The sequence below is a fragment of the Phalangium opilio genome, unplaced genomic scaffold (assembly GCF_054372755.1).
Source record: "Phalangium opilio isolate 3A_F unplaced genomic scaffold, DU_Popi_V2 ptg000344l_1, whole genome shotgun sequence".
Taxonomy (NCBI): domain Eukaryota; kingdom Metazoa; phylum Arthropoda; class Arachnida; order Opiliones; family Phalangiidae; genus Phalangium; species Phalangium opilio.
In genome coordinates this window covers 2,379,523-2,399,332 of record NW_028324227.1, presented here as the reverse complement: position 1 = coordinate 2,399,332, position 19,810 = coordinate 2,379,523, and the positions used below count along the sequence as shown (strand labels likewise).

General features: G+C 37.0%; 2 protein-coding genes across 18 annotated transcripts in view; one reads left to right on the top strand and one right to left on the bottom strand.

Annotated features, from left to right (window-relative positions):
• para (sodium voltage-gated channel paralytic) overlaps positions 1-19,810 on the bottom strand; it is a 92,841-nt gene that overhangs the window by 25,905 nt on the left and 47,126 nt on the right. For all 17 annotated transcript variants that reach the window (XM_089859822.1, XM_089859821.1, XM_089859823.1 and 14 more), the window contains exons 2-10: positions 17,745-18,190; positions 6,662-6,873; positions 6,420-6,548; positions 6,135-6,226; positions 5,464-5,658; positions 4,846-4,906; positions 4,584-4,728; positions 4,298-4,513; positions 3,582-3,785 (exon numbers count right to left, since the gene is read on the bottom strand). In XM_089859822.1, coding sequence (XP_089715948.1) covers positions 3,582-3,785; positions 4,298-4,513; positions 4,584-4,728; positions 4,846-4,906; positions 5,464-5,658; positions 6,135-6,226; positions 6,420-6,548; positions 6,662-6,873; positions 17,745-18,056 — 1,566 coding nt within the window. In that variant the 5' untranslated portion in view covers positions 18,057-18,190. The remainder of the gene's footprint in view (positions 1-3,581; positions 3,786-4,297; positions 4,514-4,583; positions 4,729-4,845; positions 4,907-5,463; positions 5,659-6,134; positions 6,227-6,419; positions 6,549-6,661; positions 6,874-17,744; positions 18,191-19,810) is intronic.
• Positions 6,809-19,810, top strand: part of LOC149610066 (U3 small nucleolar ribonucleoprotein MPP10) — a 63,598-nt gene continuing 50,596 nt past the window's right edge. The window contains exon 1 of the mRNA XM_089859838.1: positions 6,809-6,900. Coding sequence (XP_089715964.1) covers positions 6,824-6,900 — 77 coding nt within the window. The 5' untranslated portion in view covers positions 6,809-6,823. The remainder of the gene's footprint in view (positions 6,901-19,810) is intronic.

Below are 19,810 nucleotides of genomic sequence, written 5' to 3'. Positions count from 1 at the left end.
TCCCTATAACTTCCCGGGCACTCATTTGTTTTACCACTTTTTCCAATTAATTCCACTTGGAAATTAATATATTATAATATAAATACTAGAGAGTGAGCCAGAGAGAAAAAAGCTACGTAGTCTGCCAACCAAGTTTCCAAAAGCCAAAAAAAAAAAGTATAAAATGGTGCCCAAAAGCGAATATCTGAGCGAGAGAGAGAGATAGAAAAAAGCGCTAAAAATAATTATTCGGCTTTCGTTCCTTTTTTTTCCATATTTATTTTTATACGTTGTATAATAACTGAAAGCCACTCGCTTAGGCAGTGCGCGGCTGGACCAAAAAAGAAACACACATAGCTCGGTGCTTTTCTCTCTTATGCGTTTTATCATTTTACATCTCGAAGGAATGAGAGGAAAAAATGTGAAAAATTCTTGCGCGTGGATTTGGTGCGTTGAAAAAAATAAGCCAACTGTCACTTTCATTTCTTTTTGTTCGTATTTAAAAATATTAAGGTTGGTACTCGCGTGGATATGCCGTGGAATGGACCTTTACTGTTAGTGTTTCAGAGAGCAAAATCGTGCATATATATTTAAGGCGGCAATTGAAACCGCGCTTCTTCGTACATTCCATCGTTTCTGATAGATGTAATCTGACTTCTTTCCTTAAACTAATCGTTGTTCGATTTTAATTGATCGTGCGGATTGGTTTTTTTTGTGAAAGTGTGTGCTTGCTTGTTTTGTGAACTACTTTTAATTTAAAACTAATTGTATCGGGGATGTAATTTAAAGGCGGATGCGAACTTTAGAACTTTTGGCGCGTTTCAAGCACGTGACTAAGTAGAAATATACTGGCGCACGTGATTGAAACGCTCGAAACTTCGTCAGTGTGCCTCCGGCTATCATTTACTTTTTGAAACAAACTCGAGTCGAGAACCAAAAATTTTCAACTTATTTTATCACGTTGCTGATAACAACTGGCTCAAAACTGAGCAACGTCGATTAACGCGCGCCATTAAAGTGAATTTATCAGTGAACCTCCATATAATAAATCTCTTCTTTGAGTATATTTTATAAAATTTACTCAAATGTAAATTAATTTCATATTTGGCTCTCGACTCGTTTTGAGCATTTAGTTCATTCTTTCGCGAGCGCTCAAAGATTACGGGATATTCTCTGGTCTGATTATTATCAAATACAGTTATCTTTTAACGTAATAACTTGGCTTGTTTTATTGAGGTCTCATCGAAGAATGAACCGTATTTGGTCGCGCGGTGCCGGAATTTAATAAATTATTCGAATAAATGATCGTTTAAAAAGCTGCCTATAGTGCTGATATTAATTAGTGAGCCCGTATTACGAGAATACGGGCTCATATTAAGGTGGAAACGTTTGACGGTGGGGTCTGGGAATTAATTAAAAAAAAACTATATCGTTGATATAATAAAAGCGTGTGAAACAATCAAAGAGTATTTGAAAAATTAAAAAAGTCAAACCAAAAAGCGTTAAAAAAAATACCAAAACCAAAAACGGAATGTTTTGTAAGCAACACACAAAGCGTACGTCCAAAGTTCTAAAGAAAATTCTTGAAAAAGTTTTGATTGTGGTATAGTAAAATATTGATTAAAAAATTGATTAGATACGCGGTAAAAGTTTAATTTTAAAGTTTCTCATTCTCTTAATTCATTTTAATATTTAAAAGTTAAAATTGATTAAACGACCCGTTGCTACCAAGAACGTTACTATAGGGCAAAGGCTTAAGAAGTCTAAACTGGTTCTTTTTTGTGTCGATTAGGGACCTAAGGTATGTATATAAATTTGTGCTTAAATACAATTTATATAGCTTAGATATTAGCGAAGTTTTTTTTGTAATTATTGTCCCCAACACACTCAACATACTTACGGTGACGTAACATCTTCTTGACGGGTGACGTCCTTTTATAATTAAGATCTAGCTGATTGATATTATAAACGAAAAAGTTTCGGTGGCCAAAAACTAAAACTACGTTTTTTTTGAAATAGGTATTATAACTACTCGAAAAAGTTAGAGAAAACTACCCACTAAGAGAGAGTACTGATACTACTACTGGGGTCAAGTTTCTTTCAAATTTGAAATTTTTCTTTTTTTTTTCAAAGAGAAAAAATCGTAAGGAATGAGATATAGATAGATCTTTTGGTTACTACTACCGCTAGAAATTTTCTACTACTGTTTTTGAAAAAAAAATTAAAAAAAAAATTATGGGTGTTAGAGAAAAAACGGAGAAATTTGGCAAATATTTTTTGTAAAAAAAAAAAACTAGAAAAACACGTAACCCTATTGAAAAAAACGACATATCAAGCTTTCTCTTTGGCTTTGTCAAAAAAGTATCTATGGGAAAATCCAAAACCAAAATATTTAGGATTTTTATAACAGGCTTTTTTTGCAAAACTGCCACGAAAACTGGCTGGGAGAATGAAATAAAAATTGCGACTAAATCATAAATATATATATTTAAATAATATCTAAATAACGGAATCATACAGCAAATAATAATAACGAATATATACGGAAAGATACAGAGATAGAGATAAAAGAGAGGAGATCTAACGTGACTATTAGAGAAAATTAAATCATAAATAGGAAAATAATAAATTTGGGGGGTTCGTAGATATAGCTTATGGGGAATCTCCGCTTTTGAGTTTGATGCCTATGTGGAAAAGAAGCAAAAATTAAATAAACAGGAATTAGTTTGCTCAAAATTAAAAAATTAAAATTAAAAATCATATATATAATTACGGTAAAAGAAAAACGTAAAAAACGTAAAAACCATCGGTTTTTCCCGTTCTGGTCTTGTGTTTTTAAAATATAAACAATCCAAATATACGGATAGATAAGACTTATAAGATAAGAGCTTTCAATGTATCGAAGAAAACAACTCAAAATATTAAATTAAAAAAGAAAAAAAAAATATGTGGAGCGGAAAAAAACTGGTTTTTTAAAATTGAAACAAAATATTGGAACGGTATTATATGTACAATACCACAAAATATATATTTCTTAAGAAGTTATTTTTTTTTCTCCAGTAAAGAACGCGCTGCCTCGTAATCCATGTAGAAACAAAATTGCGGTTTCTTATCGAATTTTAGCAAAAAATAATTAAGGCAAAAAATTTTAAAATTAATTAAAAAAAAAACAACAAAAATCAAAAGGGTTATAGAAAACTTAAAACCGTTTATCCCTGGTTTTAAGAAACGTGTCAAAAATATCGACCGAGATGTTAATTCGGGGTAATTCTTTTTTTCGTGTTTAAAAAAATCGAGACGGCGTATGACTTCCGGCTCTCTTTTTAAACATTACATCATTCGATCTTTGAGAAAATCTTCTCAAAACTTTTTGAAGTTTAGATTTCAAAGAAAGGGGGGGTTGTGAAAATGACTAGTGCTTTTTCTTTTAATCTGGCGCCTTAAGTTAGTTAACTATTAAGGAGGCGTTATAGTCTTTTAAAATTTATCGGGAATGTTTAAAAAATGCGCGTTTGAATATTATCTATTTAAATGGGGGGTAATCTATAAGATTTTAAATTGGATGTCGGTTGATGTTGTTTAAAGAAAGGAAGCCCCCATACCTTTCTTACTTTCCCGTTCATTCGACTTCGCTGATCGTAAATGCTATCACCATCGGCGCTTTTAATGCTTTCTCTTTCTTTCAAGTCCTTGTCTTCGGGACCCTTTTCTTGGCCGACAAACAGTTCGTAAGACCGACACGAAGACTCTGACGGACTCTTTGGCCCGATGCCTTCTTTCCGATTGTGTTCGTCTTCTTCCGCTTGCTGTCATAGCGTAAACGAACAATCCCCCCGTCAGTCACTGCTGTACACCTGACTTAAGCGACCTTCGAACTTAGTTCACAAGATGGCTTTAGACTAACTTTTCTCCATAAATTCAATTGTCAGAGGGAGAGGACACTGGTAGGAAGTAACTACCTGCCTTCATCCACACCTGTAAATTTTGGGTGCTAAGAGCGAAAAACACGGGGGCAAAACGTTGCCTGCCATCTCGCTTTTTGGCGAGTACGCTGTTGTTATTTTGTATCATGAAAGTGCGTAGACACGGCATTGTATCAACCCCCTTGTATATCCCGATACTGATGGTTGTCTATCACCTTTTTACTAGCATAGGGTCATTTTCTAGCTATTTGACCAACTCATTACGTCTACGTGCCATCTCGGACTATGTTAGGTATAGCTTGGAATTGCATGGATTTGTCCAATATATAGTTAACAACGCAACTTACTGAAGTCCTGCAAAGACGCTAATAATAATAAGAAAGAGTGGTACTCACCAAGATGGCGGCTGCCTCTTCTCTCCTGGCTTCGGCTGCCGCTTCCATGGCCGCTTCTTCCGCTGCCATGGCTGTTTCTTCCTCTTCGGCTTTTTTCTGCAGTTCGTCGTAAGACATGGCGACAATGGCCAAAATAAGATTGACAAGGTAGAAAGAACCAAGGAAAATTATCACAATAAAAAACACAATGTGCCACGGGCCCGCTGTTTTTAGCACCTGAAAACGCGAAGACGGGTATTACATATCGGTCTTATTTCAAACCGTGGATGCTATTTAAGGTATTTACCATTTGGTATAAACTCTCCCAGAAATCTTGCGTCATGAGCCTGAACGCTGACAGGAAGGCCCATCCGAAAGTATCGAAACTCGTGTAACCGTAGTTTGGATTGGGTCCCACTCCTTGAAGGCAGGTGTAGTCCTTCGGACACGACCTTTTAAATAACGCAAAGATATAATTTGAAGGTTAGCAATGATTTTAAAGCATCTCCCAGGCGATGCGGACGACCTTTCAAACTTGCGGGCTTAAATGAAATGGTGTCCAATCTTACCTGGCACCCGTAGAGTTCCCGCATAACCTCCAAGTTCCGTCTTCTTCCATCGTCCAGTGACCTAACCACATCACACCAAGTATTAACGCTTAAACTAAGTCCTAATAGAGGCGCGTCATGCCAAAGGAGCCGAGGCAAAGATATATATATTTCGACCCAAACCGAGTGTAGTCCGCCTATCTCTGGTTTAGTACTTAAATATAGTATTTTCACTCAAATGAACATGGACTAAAATTGCCTCTTGGAGACCTGAACCTAGACTTCTACCTTACTATGTAAACGTAGACATTTTTGCCTTAATCGGAGAATATGTAACCAATTTTCTACGGGACAGTTAAAGCATTCTACTTGGGCTAGACAAGGGGAGAGAAGTTCTACTCATGGTCTAACTAGACAGTAAACGCTTGTGGGTTTCCTAGAAAGGACTCGGTCTGGGTCGAAAGCTTTATTTGAGCGAGCTGCTCCATCGGGCCTTCTTTATTTTTGTATGCGAAACGCGGGACAATATTGGGAATGTGGATCCGCGAGAGGCCGGTGCAATGGCGAAAGCGAGATCTAAACGTATTAGCGAGGCGGCGTTGGGTCATGGCGACTCATTTACCGGCATCGAGAACTCACTTTCGTTATGAATGTGCAGAAAGAACGCTTCATGAGTGCAGTTGGTACACGGAGCGACACATTTTTGAGTCAGGATGCCCATGTATATTTGCAGTCCGAGTAAGGCAAAGATGGAAAGCGAGAATACAGTCAATATGATCACATCCTTCAAATTTTTCACTGATTCTATCACTGCTCCTACGATGGTCTTGAGACCTGCGATAACGACAAAGATATCGATTAGCCCTAATCATTTCAAACACACCCGTGACGTCGATCGAAAGTGACTGCCGACGACACATTTTTTAACCGTTTTCGAATTTCATCGCGTATTAACCGGTTAGTTACCGCATTTATTATTTTTTTTACTAAAATTAAACCGCAGGTGAAATATGAAGAGACGATGCTTTCTTTTTTTTTGCACACAAACTTGACGATATCTTCATCTGTGAACACATCACTATATCGATAATTTCTATTTATTTTTTTTTGGATTTTTTGATTAATTATATATACTTTTTTTTTCATTTCGCGTAATTGATTTTTTTTCTCGCATAAAACCGTACGTACGCACAACGCGGAAGGTTTTCGCGAAGCACAAAATTTTAATTAATAACGGAATTTAAATGAAAATAAATAATTAAGAGAAGAAGGGGTTGTAATCACCCGTGCTGATTGAAATAAGAATTTACCTGGAAGTATGGCTACAGTTTTTAAGGCCCTAAGCACACGAAAAGTTCTCAAGGCGCTCAAGTTCCCCAGTTCCACCCCCATTGTTAAATACCTAGCAAAAATCGGAAAAAAGATATTAGTCGTTGTCGTTGAAAAACTCTTCTTTTTTTGGAAATTAAATATTTTGATTTAGAAAAAAGAGCGATAATTTTTTTTTTTGGAATTTTAAAGCGATTTTCGTCGTATCAGAATAAAAAGCGAGAATTGATTTATATTAAGAGTGTTTCGTTTATATTTATACTCACGCTAAGGAAATTACTACAAAATCCAACCAGTTCCAAGGATCGCGGAGATATGTGAAGGGCTGCATTATAAAACCCCTTGCTAACATTTTGATAACGGACTCAAATGTGTAAATCACTGTGAATATTATTCTGTCGAAGTACAACAAAATATAGATAGCGATATTAATGAAAAATGGAATTAATTATTTTGGGTGATTAATTTTTTTATCTTTTTTTATAGATATGAATATCAATGGTCGTACTCTGTCGTTTGGTCCGAATCGTCATCGTTGCTTGGAAACGTCATAAGGACACAATTGACAAGGATAGTAACAATAACAAAGAAGCTGAAGAATGGATGGACCAGGATGTAGATGGCCATACGACGGAGGGGATTGAAAGGGCTCAGTAACCACAGAGCGTTCATGGCGTTGAAGCGAAAAATATCCTTTCCTTTACTAATCACTACAAAGGTCTGGCGAAAGAAAAAGGGACAATGTGGGTAAGTGAAATGTTTCTTTTTCAATTCAGAGATGACCTAAAAAAATGTTTGCTTATCTTCGGTCATCTCTGTAAAAATAACCTTTGGGCCTAATGAGTAATTTACCAAGCCTAAAAACTTGACTCCGGGTTTAAGCCTAAAAACTTGGCTCCGGGTTTAAGCCTAAAAACTTGGCTCCGGGTTTAAGCCTAAAAACTTGGCTCCGGGTTTAAGCCTAAAAACTTGGCTCCGGGTTTAAGCCTAAAAACTTGGCTCCGGGTTTAAGCCTAAAAACTTGGCTCCGGGTTTAAGCCTAAAAACTTGGCTCCGGGTTTAAGCCTAAAAACTTGGCTCCGGGTTTAAGCCTAAAAACTTGGCTCCGGGTTTAAGCCTGAAAGGTTGGCTCAGCGTTAAATTCCACAAAGTAAGCCTGTATAATAAGCCAAATATTAATTCTGTTAGGCAATTGTAATTGCTGTTTCTTCGCAATGATATCAGAGAGATCTATTTTGATATCTTAACTTGAACACAAATTGTTAAGACCGAAATAGATCTACGTTACTGAAACCGTATAAAATACGGTATCGGTCGGTCTTGCCATGTATGTTTATCGATGATTATAATCATTTTTATCTCCACCCCTCCCCCTCTAAAAATAGTTCCATTTTTTGACAAGTTGATTGATCCCTTCCTTAAAGGGTGGGTGTAAAAGAAAAACAAGTTATTTTCGTGTTCACCCTCCCTTTACATTAATCAAGGAATGTGCGTTGCGAAATATTATAGAGGCATAGGCGTTTCATTTTATTTTTTACGTTTCGCAAAAACACGTTCCTGTCAATGAAAAAAACTATCATTTTGATTTTTGAAAATGTATTAGGAATTTTTTTTTCGAAATTGGTTCTCGAACTCTTTGCGATTTTATCCGAAGTACATTATTGTAAGATAAAAAAAGGTATCCAAACATTTCTATAACAGAAGTTTTGAGATAACAATCTGACATCATGTTTACGATATAGATGAAAGTGTGAAGTATATTTCTTCGTGTCTGTAAAGTGACCTTTATGGCTCTGAGGTCAAATAAGACACACACGCGTATGACGTAGTAATATATTTTTGATAAGGTCGCGTTAGTATATTTCTGATTACATAGGGGTATACGTATAAATTTACGAAGTAATATTGACGGCCTTTGGTTCGTTCCAGGCTGTCACATAACGAGAGCCGACCACCCCATTTGTGTTCTCTCGGGAAGCCGGAAGGCAAAGTGGGAGGAAAGGGTGTTAGAAATAATTTTTGATTAGAGGGCACGGCTCTCCTAATTCGCGAGTAGCGGGTGGTGGTTTCGGCGTTTCCGTCTCCCCAGGGGAAGAGGAGGTTATCGTTATTAAATCAAATTCGTTTCAATTTTTAATCCTAATGACACTTCCAACCTTTCTCTAACGGTTCTCCCGCCTATTCGACAAATATGTCTTTTAGAAATAGATCTTAATGAGTGTGATGGTATTATTATTAGAAACACTTTCAAAGTGATATTTCATATTAGATTAGTGAAGTATCTCTCATGTATGTAAACATATAACATAAAGACAGCGTAAAATTTATTCTGAGTTGAAGTCATATCTTAAGAAATTGCGATTTTTCTTGACTGAGCTGAGGTAATTTCGGACTCATTTTGGGCTAGTAAAAGGGCACCTTTGCGATAAAAATCTAAGAGCGAAATATAAGAACTTTTTAAGTGCTTTACTGTGCCGCGGGAAAAACATTTTACAGGCGCTCGTAGAGAATACATTAGATCGATTGCCCCTAGTTGTTGGCTTTTGTTTTCGTAGGTTTTAATTGTAGGCATGACGAACTCCATTTAGCTCCTAAACCACAAACATTAGCCCTGGCTCGCCTTGCTTAGTATCGACAATGGTAGAGGTAAAGGGCCGCTCGATGTAAGTCGATCCGTTGAGCTTATTCGCTCGCTTAACGCCAAGTCCACGTTCGTGGCCTGGTTCGTCCCTCCTATATGTAGAAACGTGCTACGTATCCATCGATTTCCAAACAGACATTTTTCTGAGAGGGGGTCGAAGATCTTTGGAGACGTTTTAGCTCGAGATGTTAGCGTTTTCTAACTTCTCCTTTATATTTGACCCCTATATTCCGAATCTTACTTTTCCGAGAAGGATGGAAAACGGGGAAAATTGGAAAAGAGTCACTGAGCATGCGCGTCTCACCCGGAAAACCCTATCTTCCCAGTTTACGCTCAGACATTCGTGTCTTGAAGTAGCAATTTACAATGACTGTAGAATTAAAGGAAATTGGTTATATTAGCATTTTATTCAAATGGTTGTGGAATTATGAATAGTATCACGAATCATAATTCAAATTACCATGGTATGAAAAAACAAGTCATGTGACGGGATTTTGTCTTTATTCTTAATAATCTTTGCACTTTTAAATTTCCTGACGTTCTATTTCCAATCCTTCCTTATTTATACTTAATTTTAGTGTTTGTAATGTGTGTATAATATGTAAACAGACATCGGTCCGTGTTTTATTCCAGGCTAGATGGACTTCTGGTATTTTTTAACTGCATGAAGTACTCACGTTATAGAGTTACAGTTTTAGGAACTTTCGCACGACCCTCGATTTATACCAACGGAAATGTTAGGGATATAAAAGCGGCCTTAATGGTTGACCGTTGTCCAATCTTGTTCCCAATAAAAACGATTCGTGTCGACGGGTTGAGACGACCCGTTGTCTCTCTTCCCTCAATTTGTTAGTGTCTGTGTGTGGAATAGAAATCGGGCTATAACCGTGTGGTTTTGTCCAACAAGTTTACCATATTTCATCGTTAATGACTGGATGGCTAAAGAATTAGAGCCTATTTATTTTATTTAAAGGCATAATGAAGTTCTTTTATTCAAAACTGTTTAAACATTTTTCTACTTAGTTAATTCAAAAACCCCGTTAATTACGTGAACTTTTAACCTATTTAAACATTAGGCTTAACATCTCGTTCGCTTGATTGACCTTTTAACTCGGTCTTAGGGCATAGTTTGGCTAAACAACTTTATTCTCTGACCCGGAACCCTGCAGTTTTCCTTCTCCATTCGGAATCATTCGTTCGCGTCATGGCAAACATAGATAAATCTTTCTTTTTTGCTATGAGAACCATTCTTCAGTAGCTTGTACGCGTGGAATAACCCCGGAGCGACGGAAAGAAGGTGCGGTGAATCCCGGTAATTTCGTTCTTTTCGATCGCTGCACCGTCAAAGATACGCCAAGACTAGCTTCTGGACAAAAAAAAAACCACTCCCAAATCTTTCGCATTTTCGCCCACGCAATATCTTTTATTGAAAGTCTGCATTAACTGGGAGAGAGAATGAGATCACACTGCAAGGCTATACCTCTACGTTGATACTGTTGCCCTAATAGTTCCGCGTTTGCAAAACTACATGCTGATTCCATGTAGCTGTTTTTAAAGTTGTTCAAACCAAATAATTTAATTTTATGAAATTGAAATCCCTTCACTTATACTCATAATTAAGTTATTGTTTATTAAGAACAAAACATGGCTTTATTTGTTTTGAAATTCAGGAAAACCATAATCCATTTCCTTTCTTTGAAAAAGGGTTTTAAGGAATGAACTCTTTGTGGTTCTTTGGGGCTTTCTTCTATTTTTTTGGTTGAGCTACCTGTGGGCCAAAGAAAACTAAGCTACAATTCTCGGAATTAATTCTTTCGGGCAAAACTCTCGAATCGATAAATCTCGCGTACCGTTATTACTTCGTAATTTTATTTATACCTCGATATAAATTCGTTACTGCAGTTCTCGGAACAACATATAAAGAGGGTTTTTTTTCTCGCATAGAAATTGTTCGAAAACAAGGTGCATAGTTAGGGAAAGAAGTAACGTTAAACTCATAAACCCATAACGAGAGAGCGACCAAGGGTAATCGATCTCTAGCACTTTCTTGTATAGTTTTGCTAAATCGATATGAAACTACGTTAAATTGCCCACTCAGTTGACTAAAGTTGCTATGGGTAATTGAAAATTGTATATATAGAATTAGAAATGATTGGGGTACTAGCGGAACTTCACATAGATCTGAGATAGTGCGTAGTTTTATATGGGACTCGGTGCACTAGTAACTAGTCAACTAGCGATATTGTTTCTATAAATATTTAACCGCTTCAATTTAATTAGAAACCTTGAAAGATATTTCCCAAAGATTAAATAAAATAAAAACCTAATCCGTTAGCATATTGAAATTATTAAGCATAATTTTTACTCCAAAGAAAATCAGTTCATAACAAATATAAGAACTCAGAACGTTTGAATAGCCATAGTAAGTTTCCACGAGCTCTTTGATATTACTGTGATCCAATGAGGACACGATTTGAAAAGAATCTTAACACCAATCTCGACGATTTGAAAAAATGTCTACGATTTAAAAAAATGTCTACGATTTAAAAAAAGAAAATAAATAAAATAAGCCCCATTGTATTATTCAACTCTCTCGAGTCACATATAGGTTCTTGTTTACATAAGAAAGTCAGCCTGGCAATTTGAAAGGGAGAGATTTAATTTACTTAATATGTTTTAAAAATAAACGTGATAGACTTATTCTTAGACTATTATGTAACTCGCACCCATTTTCCATTACACGTTATATATCCTTTCCCCAAACTAAAAAGAAATACCTCGTCTCTAAACACCATTATAGAAAAACACACATAGACAATATAAAATAAAAATTTACGTATAATACATAACCATATTAGAAAATTCCTTATTGTATCCCCGAGTAATATGAGTATCGTATATATATATATGTTATTGCATATACGTAAAATAAAGCCGCACCCATTCGTGGAAAATTAAATAAAACAGCTAACCGCGCCCATATTTGAGCGCTAGAAAATGAAACGATCCAATGTAACCATGGGGAAATTGCTTCAATACTATGACTTGGTCATATATATACCATTCATAGTAATGTATACTTTTATATCAGAAGGGGATAATGTAAGAAGTATGACTCTCTGTATCCTCTTAATACTTTAGTTATGAAACATAATTCTTCCCAGGTTCATGCTCCTTTTATTTTGCTCTCCCGCTCATGAAACTTCAGATTTGCATCGCACCATGCTAGAGTGAATTCTATAACTGTTTGGTATTTACTAAATCCCCAGCAATCAACCCACAAACCTTGATTTTCTTGACGTGGGACAAAAATCCACAAGCGCATGCGCCTTGACGAATAGTTAAGCGCCAATAGAGTAATGATAAGGGAATTATTTCAGTTTAGTAACCTTGCTCCAGATGTTATATGATGTTGGGAAGAAACATGTTACAATTACCCCGCTTTGTGGTATGTACACTTCTCTCAAAGAGAAGTATTATATACTTCTGATGTACAAGTCTTGGTGTAAATATATGTGATTTTTTTCTCGTCTATGGAACGTTTTCTTATAATTGGAATCCAATACCGTTAATATTAAAATGTAAAGGGTTAAGAGAAGAGGAGAGGAGAGTAAGATAGTGGACGGTATTCTCATTAGGTCTAGAAATAAGAGGGCCCTTATCCTTATACTATAGCTAGTATAGTTCCACATTGCGCCCTTCCTTCTCTCTTGGCTCTCTGAAGTTATTGATGTTTCTAGTATAACCCACATTCTCCAGCTGGCCTTTACGACTATGTCCCTTTTACTAGAGCTCGCCGGCCGTGGATCGAGCTGGCTAGAGTTTTCCCCCGTTTTATCGACCATACCCCATTCTTTTCGCGTGACGTCAGACTAGACCTCCCGTCGCCCGTTCGAGCCGCCTTCGTGTCGCCGTCCGCTATTTTTCTTTGGTCTATTTTCAAAAGTGGACGACGACGACGAAAATCGCTAGACTCCTTCCACCCTATATTCCAAATCCCAACATATCCAACCCTTTTCTCTCTCCGTCCACCCCCGCAATAAAAAATTCCTCTTTCTCTGATACTATTCTATTTCTTGAAACGAAATCAAGGCTTTAAATTAAATTACACATATCTGAGAGATATAAGAGTATACTAGATTCCCCCCTGAAGATAAGGAAGGAACAAGGGGGAATACCTTCTAAAGTTGATTAACTTGAAGTTATGAATCAGAGGGTTTTTTAATATCTTAATTCACTCGCTCGTGTGTACTTGAAGGAACCAGACAGAGCTGTGTAAATTATTTTATAACGTTACGGTGAAATTATATTTTATAACAAAAAAATTGGGACAAGTTCAAATTAAGTTATAATTTGCCAATTGGGTTGTACTTGGGAAAATTGTAAAAAATTTTAATCGTTTGAGTCCAGAATAAATAAGGTTTAACTCTACCTATTATACGCAAATTATTCCAGCTAGCTAGTTATACAAGTGACACAGGAATTGGGAGAACCATCCTTTCATAGTCAGTGAACGGGGAAAGAAAGATTCACTGTGTCATTTAAAATAGACCTAAATTTAGATGGAATTTTATAACATCAAGTTAATAGACTTTTCTCCATCCTATTAAAGGCTTTAGCGAATTTACAAATCTTGTATAATGCCCGAGTTGGTTCCCGATTTTAGTCTCTCCTCCTTTTCCTCCTCTTCAACCTCTTGTCAATTTCATCGTTTACCAAAAAGTAGGCCAACCGTTCTTTGTTCAATTTTTTCGCTTAGTGTTATACGTCACTATAAATGATAGGACGCTATTTTATGCCTAGATTAATAGGTTAGATCGCGAGACCTAATTTGCTTTATCCTCTAATATTGTTATATAAGTTACCATCATTTTGGGAAGGATCCACGGTATATCCACGAGGGGATTCATAGTAGCTTGATAATCAGGTCATCCCTTCACTCCACTTTCGCTTATAAAGACTAACATATTTTCCATAGAATTCCGTGAAAACAGTTCACTAAGTTAGTCGGTCACGTGAGGGATCTTTGTTTTCATTATTTAATATTTTAACCCTTTCTTTAACAGGGGTTTAATTTCCCACTCAATTTTAAAATTTTATTCTGACTCAAATTTCTTAATACGTATAATATTTAAAGATTAGCTAGTAAACCGGGTATATTCCATGGAGCGGTGGATTACTGTGTGGCAGACCCAGAGTTCCAATAATGACTACTTGTAATATTAACTTCAACGTTAATTTTTAAAATTACTACCTGTAAAGTTACTGATCTTGTTTCCCAAGCTAAACGTTCTCAGAGCGTCAGTACGAAATATTAGTATTTTTTTTTAAATTAATTAAACTTAGTATATAAATAAAAATAATCACGAATGAAAAAAAAATTATTAAACAAAATCGCGGAAAACAAGGGAAAGAGAAGCTAACATACAGGGGCAAACGATCTAATGCATTCTCTATGAGCGCCTGTAGAAAAGCTTCTCTGCCGAGCACTGGTGCTTTCGAAAACCTGGTCATTTATTTACGATAAAGTTATTGAATAAGTATTTTTCTTTCCACAATATACAAAACGTTTAGATTAATCTGTACTATTCTGTAGATTGCATTTAGTCAAAATACTCCTTTTAGCTAAAGCTTTCTTTAATTCTTGATACCTGACGCTGATAACTGAGAGATCGTATTCAAACTAGATGTTGAGTGGATAGTTTAAAGCGTTTTTCTTTTCAAATTACAATGTCGTCTTACAAACTCCTTTATTATATTCTATCAGTGAAACGCGATGGTCTAGAGAAGCCGATTGTTAGGCGCACTTAGAACTTAGGGCTACACTTCAGGGACCCCCACCTTTTAGAAAGCAATAAGCCGTACCCGGATCAATAGACGCGAGAGGGCGACACTTTCTCTCTCTCTCTCTCTCACTCTCTCACTGGGCCTTGCTCAACTCGAATACCCTTCTATAAGAGAAGAATGAAGAATTTCTCGTCGCTGTAATGTTGTTTGCGTTTACCTGACTCCCCCTCGCGTTCAACTCTAATAAAAACCATTGGCGACACAATCCTCCTAACTTGAATGCCTCTCTGCACCTTTTCCCCCCTTTCTTTTACGATAAGTAGGTATATTCTTTTATGTTAAAGTTACTTTCAACTTTTTCGAGTCGATAATTTCAGATACGCCAGCTAGACCTAGCTTCTATTCATTTTTCTTTATTCTTTTGTTGGCTTCGAGTTTAAACAATTCTGAAATATTTTCCTGTGAAAGCTTTGTAACGCCAACAATATTGATCCCAACTTTCGTTAGAACTTGAGTAGGCTAACCTATATATTATGCAAAATTTATTGTAGAATTATAACACTTTCGAGAAATATTCCTTGTTTTAAAGTTAAGTCTTGTGAAATTAATGGAGTAATTTTGGATTATTTGGGAGTATCTCTTGTAGTAAAGGTCAATAAAAGGTCAAAAAAGTTAAAATTAATTTTCACATTCTTTGTGATTGGCAAACGTATTTGAATATCATATACAGTAAATGGGATTTTTTTTTCAGATTCAAATAATAATTGAAAAATGTTTGTGATCCCCATAAATGAAGTGGAAAATATTTATGCTTTAAATCATAACCCCGTGTATCTCCCACTAAGTATAATTCGAAATCATATTCACTTCAACCCTGTGTCCTTACTAGGAGCGAATAGGGGCATCTTCTTGCGGCAGAAATCATCCCCTACTGTGATAGCTATCTTTGGCCGTAACCCATCAGGACCAACTAAGGAAATGTCTCAATTCTGCAAGCACTGATTCGGAAATGAAACCTTTTCGGAAGATGGCGCCGCATTCTCTTTTGTTTTGCTAAGACTGTAGACCAAAAACTTATGAGATGGTTATAGGGTTATGCTAACGTTACAATCGTATAAAAACAACGTTAGCTTTTTCTTCCTCCAATAAGTAATAACCTAGACGTAACATTGAATCCATTCCAAGTCCGTTATTCCTAATATTTCTCTCTCGAATGACACTGACTGAGAATAGAAATTTCCTCGTTCTCTTGGACCTTGTTTTAAGAAGGGGGTTATTTTTCCTAAAAAATAAAAAGAAAAGGAAAACTATCCTCGTGAATTATGCTCGAAAGTGGCCCCGCGTTTCTGTCCATCGATCCACTGGCTGGTTTGCTGGCCAACCACCCACACTCCTCTGCCCCTCGGGCATAGAAGCATCAGCTCCCTAAACTTTTTCTCAGTGGGTCCTTCCTTTTCTTTTTTATATATATAAGGAATCCTAATAAAATAAGATGCCGAGCAAACTATAGGACATTTCCTTTCCTTCTACCACCTTCGGCTTCATCCCTTTCCTTCTCGCAACTGGAATGAACGACTTTTAACCGTTGTCGGCCGTTGAACGTAGTGTCACACGAATAAAAGGTATTAAATGGGAATACACCGACCCTACCCATTGTTTACTCCTAGTTCGGAAAAACGTCTCTTTTTATACCTTTCAGGTTGTTCTCTCTCTTTTTTTTTGGTTATTTACAGGAATGCCTTCTTTAATAATTACCGAAACCAGTAGATGTGTCAGCATTAACGTTACAAATGGGGCGAAGTTGTGAGGTCCTAAAATGTTTTGTAAGGTTTAAGTTCAAATTAGAGCGAATACATTAGGTTTCTAATGAATTAACTATTGAAATTGGTCACTTGTTTTATTGCTATAATGGTTCATTGTAATTATCATTAAATATGAACTGAAAAATTCCCATTGATCTTTGTACAAGATACATTAAGCAATTTTAACTAACGTTAATTTTATTTGAAGGTAGTTTATCTCACTGGTATAGAGAAGTTTTAGCACTATTTTTATAGAAAGAGTTCGGAGATATCTTATCTTGCACTATTCCAACGTGAATGCGCTGATACCGTCCTCCTTTAGAGGGACCAGAATTTAAAAAAACTCTCTATGGGTTTATCTGAAAACACCAACTCCTTCTTCAATTTAACTCTTCACCTTTCTTTTCTTTCAATTTGAACACGAATAATTCTTAAATTTTTCGCATAACTTCGTCAAAATATATCATCACTAACTGCACACGATAATGTACAGAGGTAACGTTATCTTGTACGTTTATAACAGGGCAGTCTTTCGTTTGAGCAAATTGCTTATTTATGAGAAGTACCCCTCTCTTTTTTGACCCCTTCTTTAATGAAACTCGTAACTTATTCGCTTCATCCTCCATTCCCCTTCTAAGAGATCGACAGCTAGGAAGAGAACTAGTTGCTAATAAATAATTTAGTCTCTGAGTTTTTATATATCCTTTTTTTTGGTTCTTACTTTCCTCGTTGGGGGTATATTATCTATCTCGGGGGAAATGACTCGATTGGTGACCTCTAATTTCAAATATACTGATACTTTTTCTCCAATTAAAATAATTAATTGATTATACGGCTAGTCATCCCCGAATGATTAATCATTGGGAGCAATTTTGACCCGTCTAGTTTTCCGCCTCAAACATTTAGTAGCTTAGGATTATTGGGATTTTTTTCTACCAGTGTTTGGTTGGATGCAACTGCATTTCAACTCAAACTGTGACTAAAAATATACGGAAACGAAGTGTGATAAAGCGGGGTGGAAGACAATAGAAATGATTTAAATGTTTTAAAACAAGATGGCTATTGTCGTAACCTAACTTGTACCATTTAAAGATTTACGTATTTTTATGAATTTATATGAAAACTAATGTTTTTATAGGTAAAAATTTCTCATTGAACATAACGCTGTTTTACATTTGCGAAACAATTAAGTATATATAATTTAAAAGAATATATAATTTAGTCAGCTATAGTAGTATGAAGTATAATAGCTGTTTGCGTATTTTTCAGTATTGTGTATATAGGCTTATATGTATAGGAGTTGGTTTAAGTGGTTTTGGTGATAGGAAAAAGAAGTTTGAGGGGTGTGTGTTTGTACTTACGGTTTTGTTTTCGTAGAACTTATCTAAGTCTTCTATAGGCGTAGCTATGAGCTCTGGCGGAAAGTCCGCGGCTATAAACCTGGGCAAGGGCATGCCGGCCTCTAAATTAGGGTCCGGCCGCCTTATAGTTTCAATATGCTGAGGAATGTAGATGTCATCGGCACCGGCCGCATCGGCGGCCGCCTGAGCCTCTTTCTTGCGCGCCGCTTCCTCCGCGATCCGGGCGTTGATGGCCGCTAGCGATTCCCTGGTGAAGGGACGGAACAGGGAGGTCACTTCGCCTTCCGCCGGATCATCGTCATTTGGCGTCATCGCTGCTCACACCAACCCGAAAGCGTCTAGCTATCGGGGAAAGACGGAGGGAAGGCCGGCGCGGCAGGACCCGACGGCAGCGGCAGCTAGTTGACGCTCTGCGGCCTTAGCAAGGACGCGGAGCGGGAAACAGCCTGACGAACAGTCGAACAAACCGACAAATTAAGTCGTCCGTCCGTACGTCATCGTCGTGTAACCGAACCATTAATCCCGCGCGAACCGATACGGAAATTCCGGAAACCGAACAATAACGCGAGTATCACCACCGGCACATTTCAGATGACCAAGTAGATAAAAATCCAGTGGAGATGATCCAGTTGAGTAAGTCCAAGGATTGAATGAGAGATGAAGCGAAAGAAAGAGAGAAAAAACAGTTAGTATAAGGTTACTCGTTAAAAACACAGCGACTAAAGCAATTTAGACTACGTTAAACTTCAAGCTATAGCAGCCAATTTCGTGGAAGTGGATATTTGTGTCAACTCGTGCTGGGAGGAAAGACTAAAAAAAGGTCTTTTTCGACCCTGATACGTATAGGTTTGAACCCTTTCTCGTCAAACGTACATATATAAGTTTTCGTCGAGCGGTCGAGCTAGACATCTCGGTATTCTGAAACCCCCTAATAACTCAAGGCCCCTTTTCCCCCTTCTTTGCCTAGCAGCCTTAATACGTGCCATTCCAGAAATCAATAATAAAGAATTAGACGAAAATATCCTTGGCCACAGCATAGCCACTAGCGTTATAACCCAATAGATTTCTTAGCAGCTAGTGTGCTTAAATTTCTTTAATATCACGCGTAAAAATCAGAGAAATCAAACACAACCATTTTCAAGCTATAAAAATTCTTCAAGGAATTCAGAATTTCTTTGTATACACTTCTTGTACTTGTTTTTATTACAATTTATACATTACACTTCTCCATTCCCCCGTTTTTAAAAGTGAAATATTTCTAATCAAATTGTTAAACGGCGTGTAATCAAATATGCCACGAAGAAATAGAATATTTTGGGGTAATTTTTATTATCTTTTTTTAAATCCATTTATGTGAAGGTGGATTCTTTTGAGGCTGTATAAAATGCAATTCGTACGTATCAAATAGCCCTAAATCCCATTGAATAGGTAAAAAATACGTTATGTCTAGCGCCGTCTGCTACCGGGTCGATTTCTCCAACCCTTTTTCTCGGCCTAGCCTAGCCACCCTTAAAAACGGGCGGGCCCCGCTATCCCAGCAGCTCACCACCGCTTCTTTCCTTCTCCGTATAGCAGCGTTTTTTCCTTTGACGTCACGTTGTCATGGCAACCAGATCCGCCGTGATTACGAAACTTAAAAATGGCGCGAAGAAAGTGGTATATACGCGAGCGGCTTAATGCCCTCCGGTATACTTTTTACCCGTTTTGGGCCTTCCCTTTTTTACCCTCAGTTCCCCATAGCCCCCCTCCTCCCTTCGTAAACCCGGCCCAACCCAACCCGTGCCGAAAGAAGAAGCAGGGACAAGAATGTACAGTCTCCGCACTCTTCTATAGTAGTAACCATAGATAGTTTTATACGCGGGAAAAGTTCTTTTATTATCCGAGCTATCAAAATATACGTTTCTGTTGTTTTAATATACTAGCTCGATTCCATTCGAAGTCAAAGCCAAAAAGATTCACGATGCCAAAAATAGCTTTAACTTAGGCTCAATATATATGGGTCAACAATATCATGGACGAATGAAGCTCGTAGGGAGAGCTACAACCGAAGATCACTTTACCAGGAG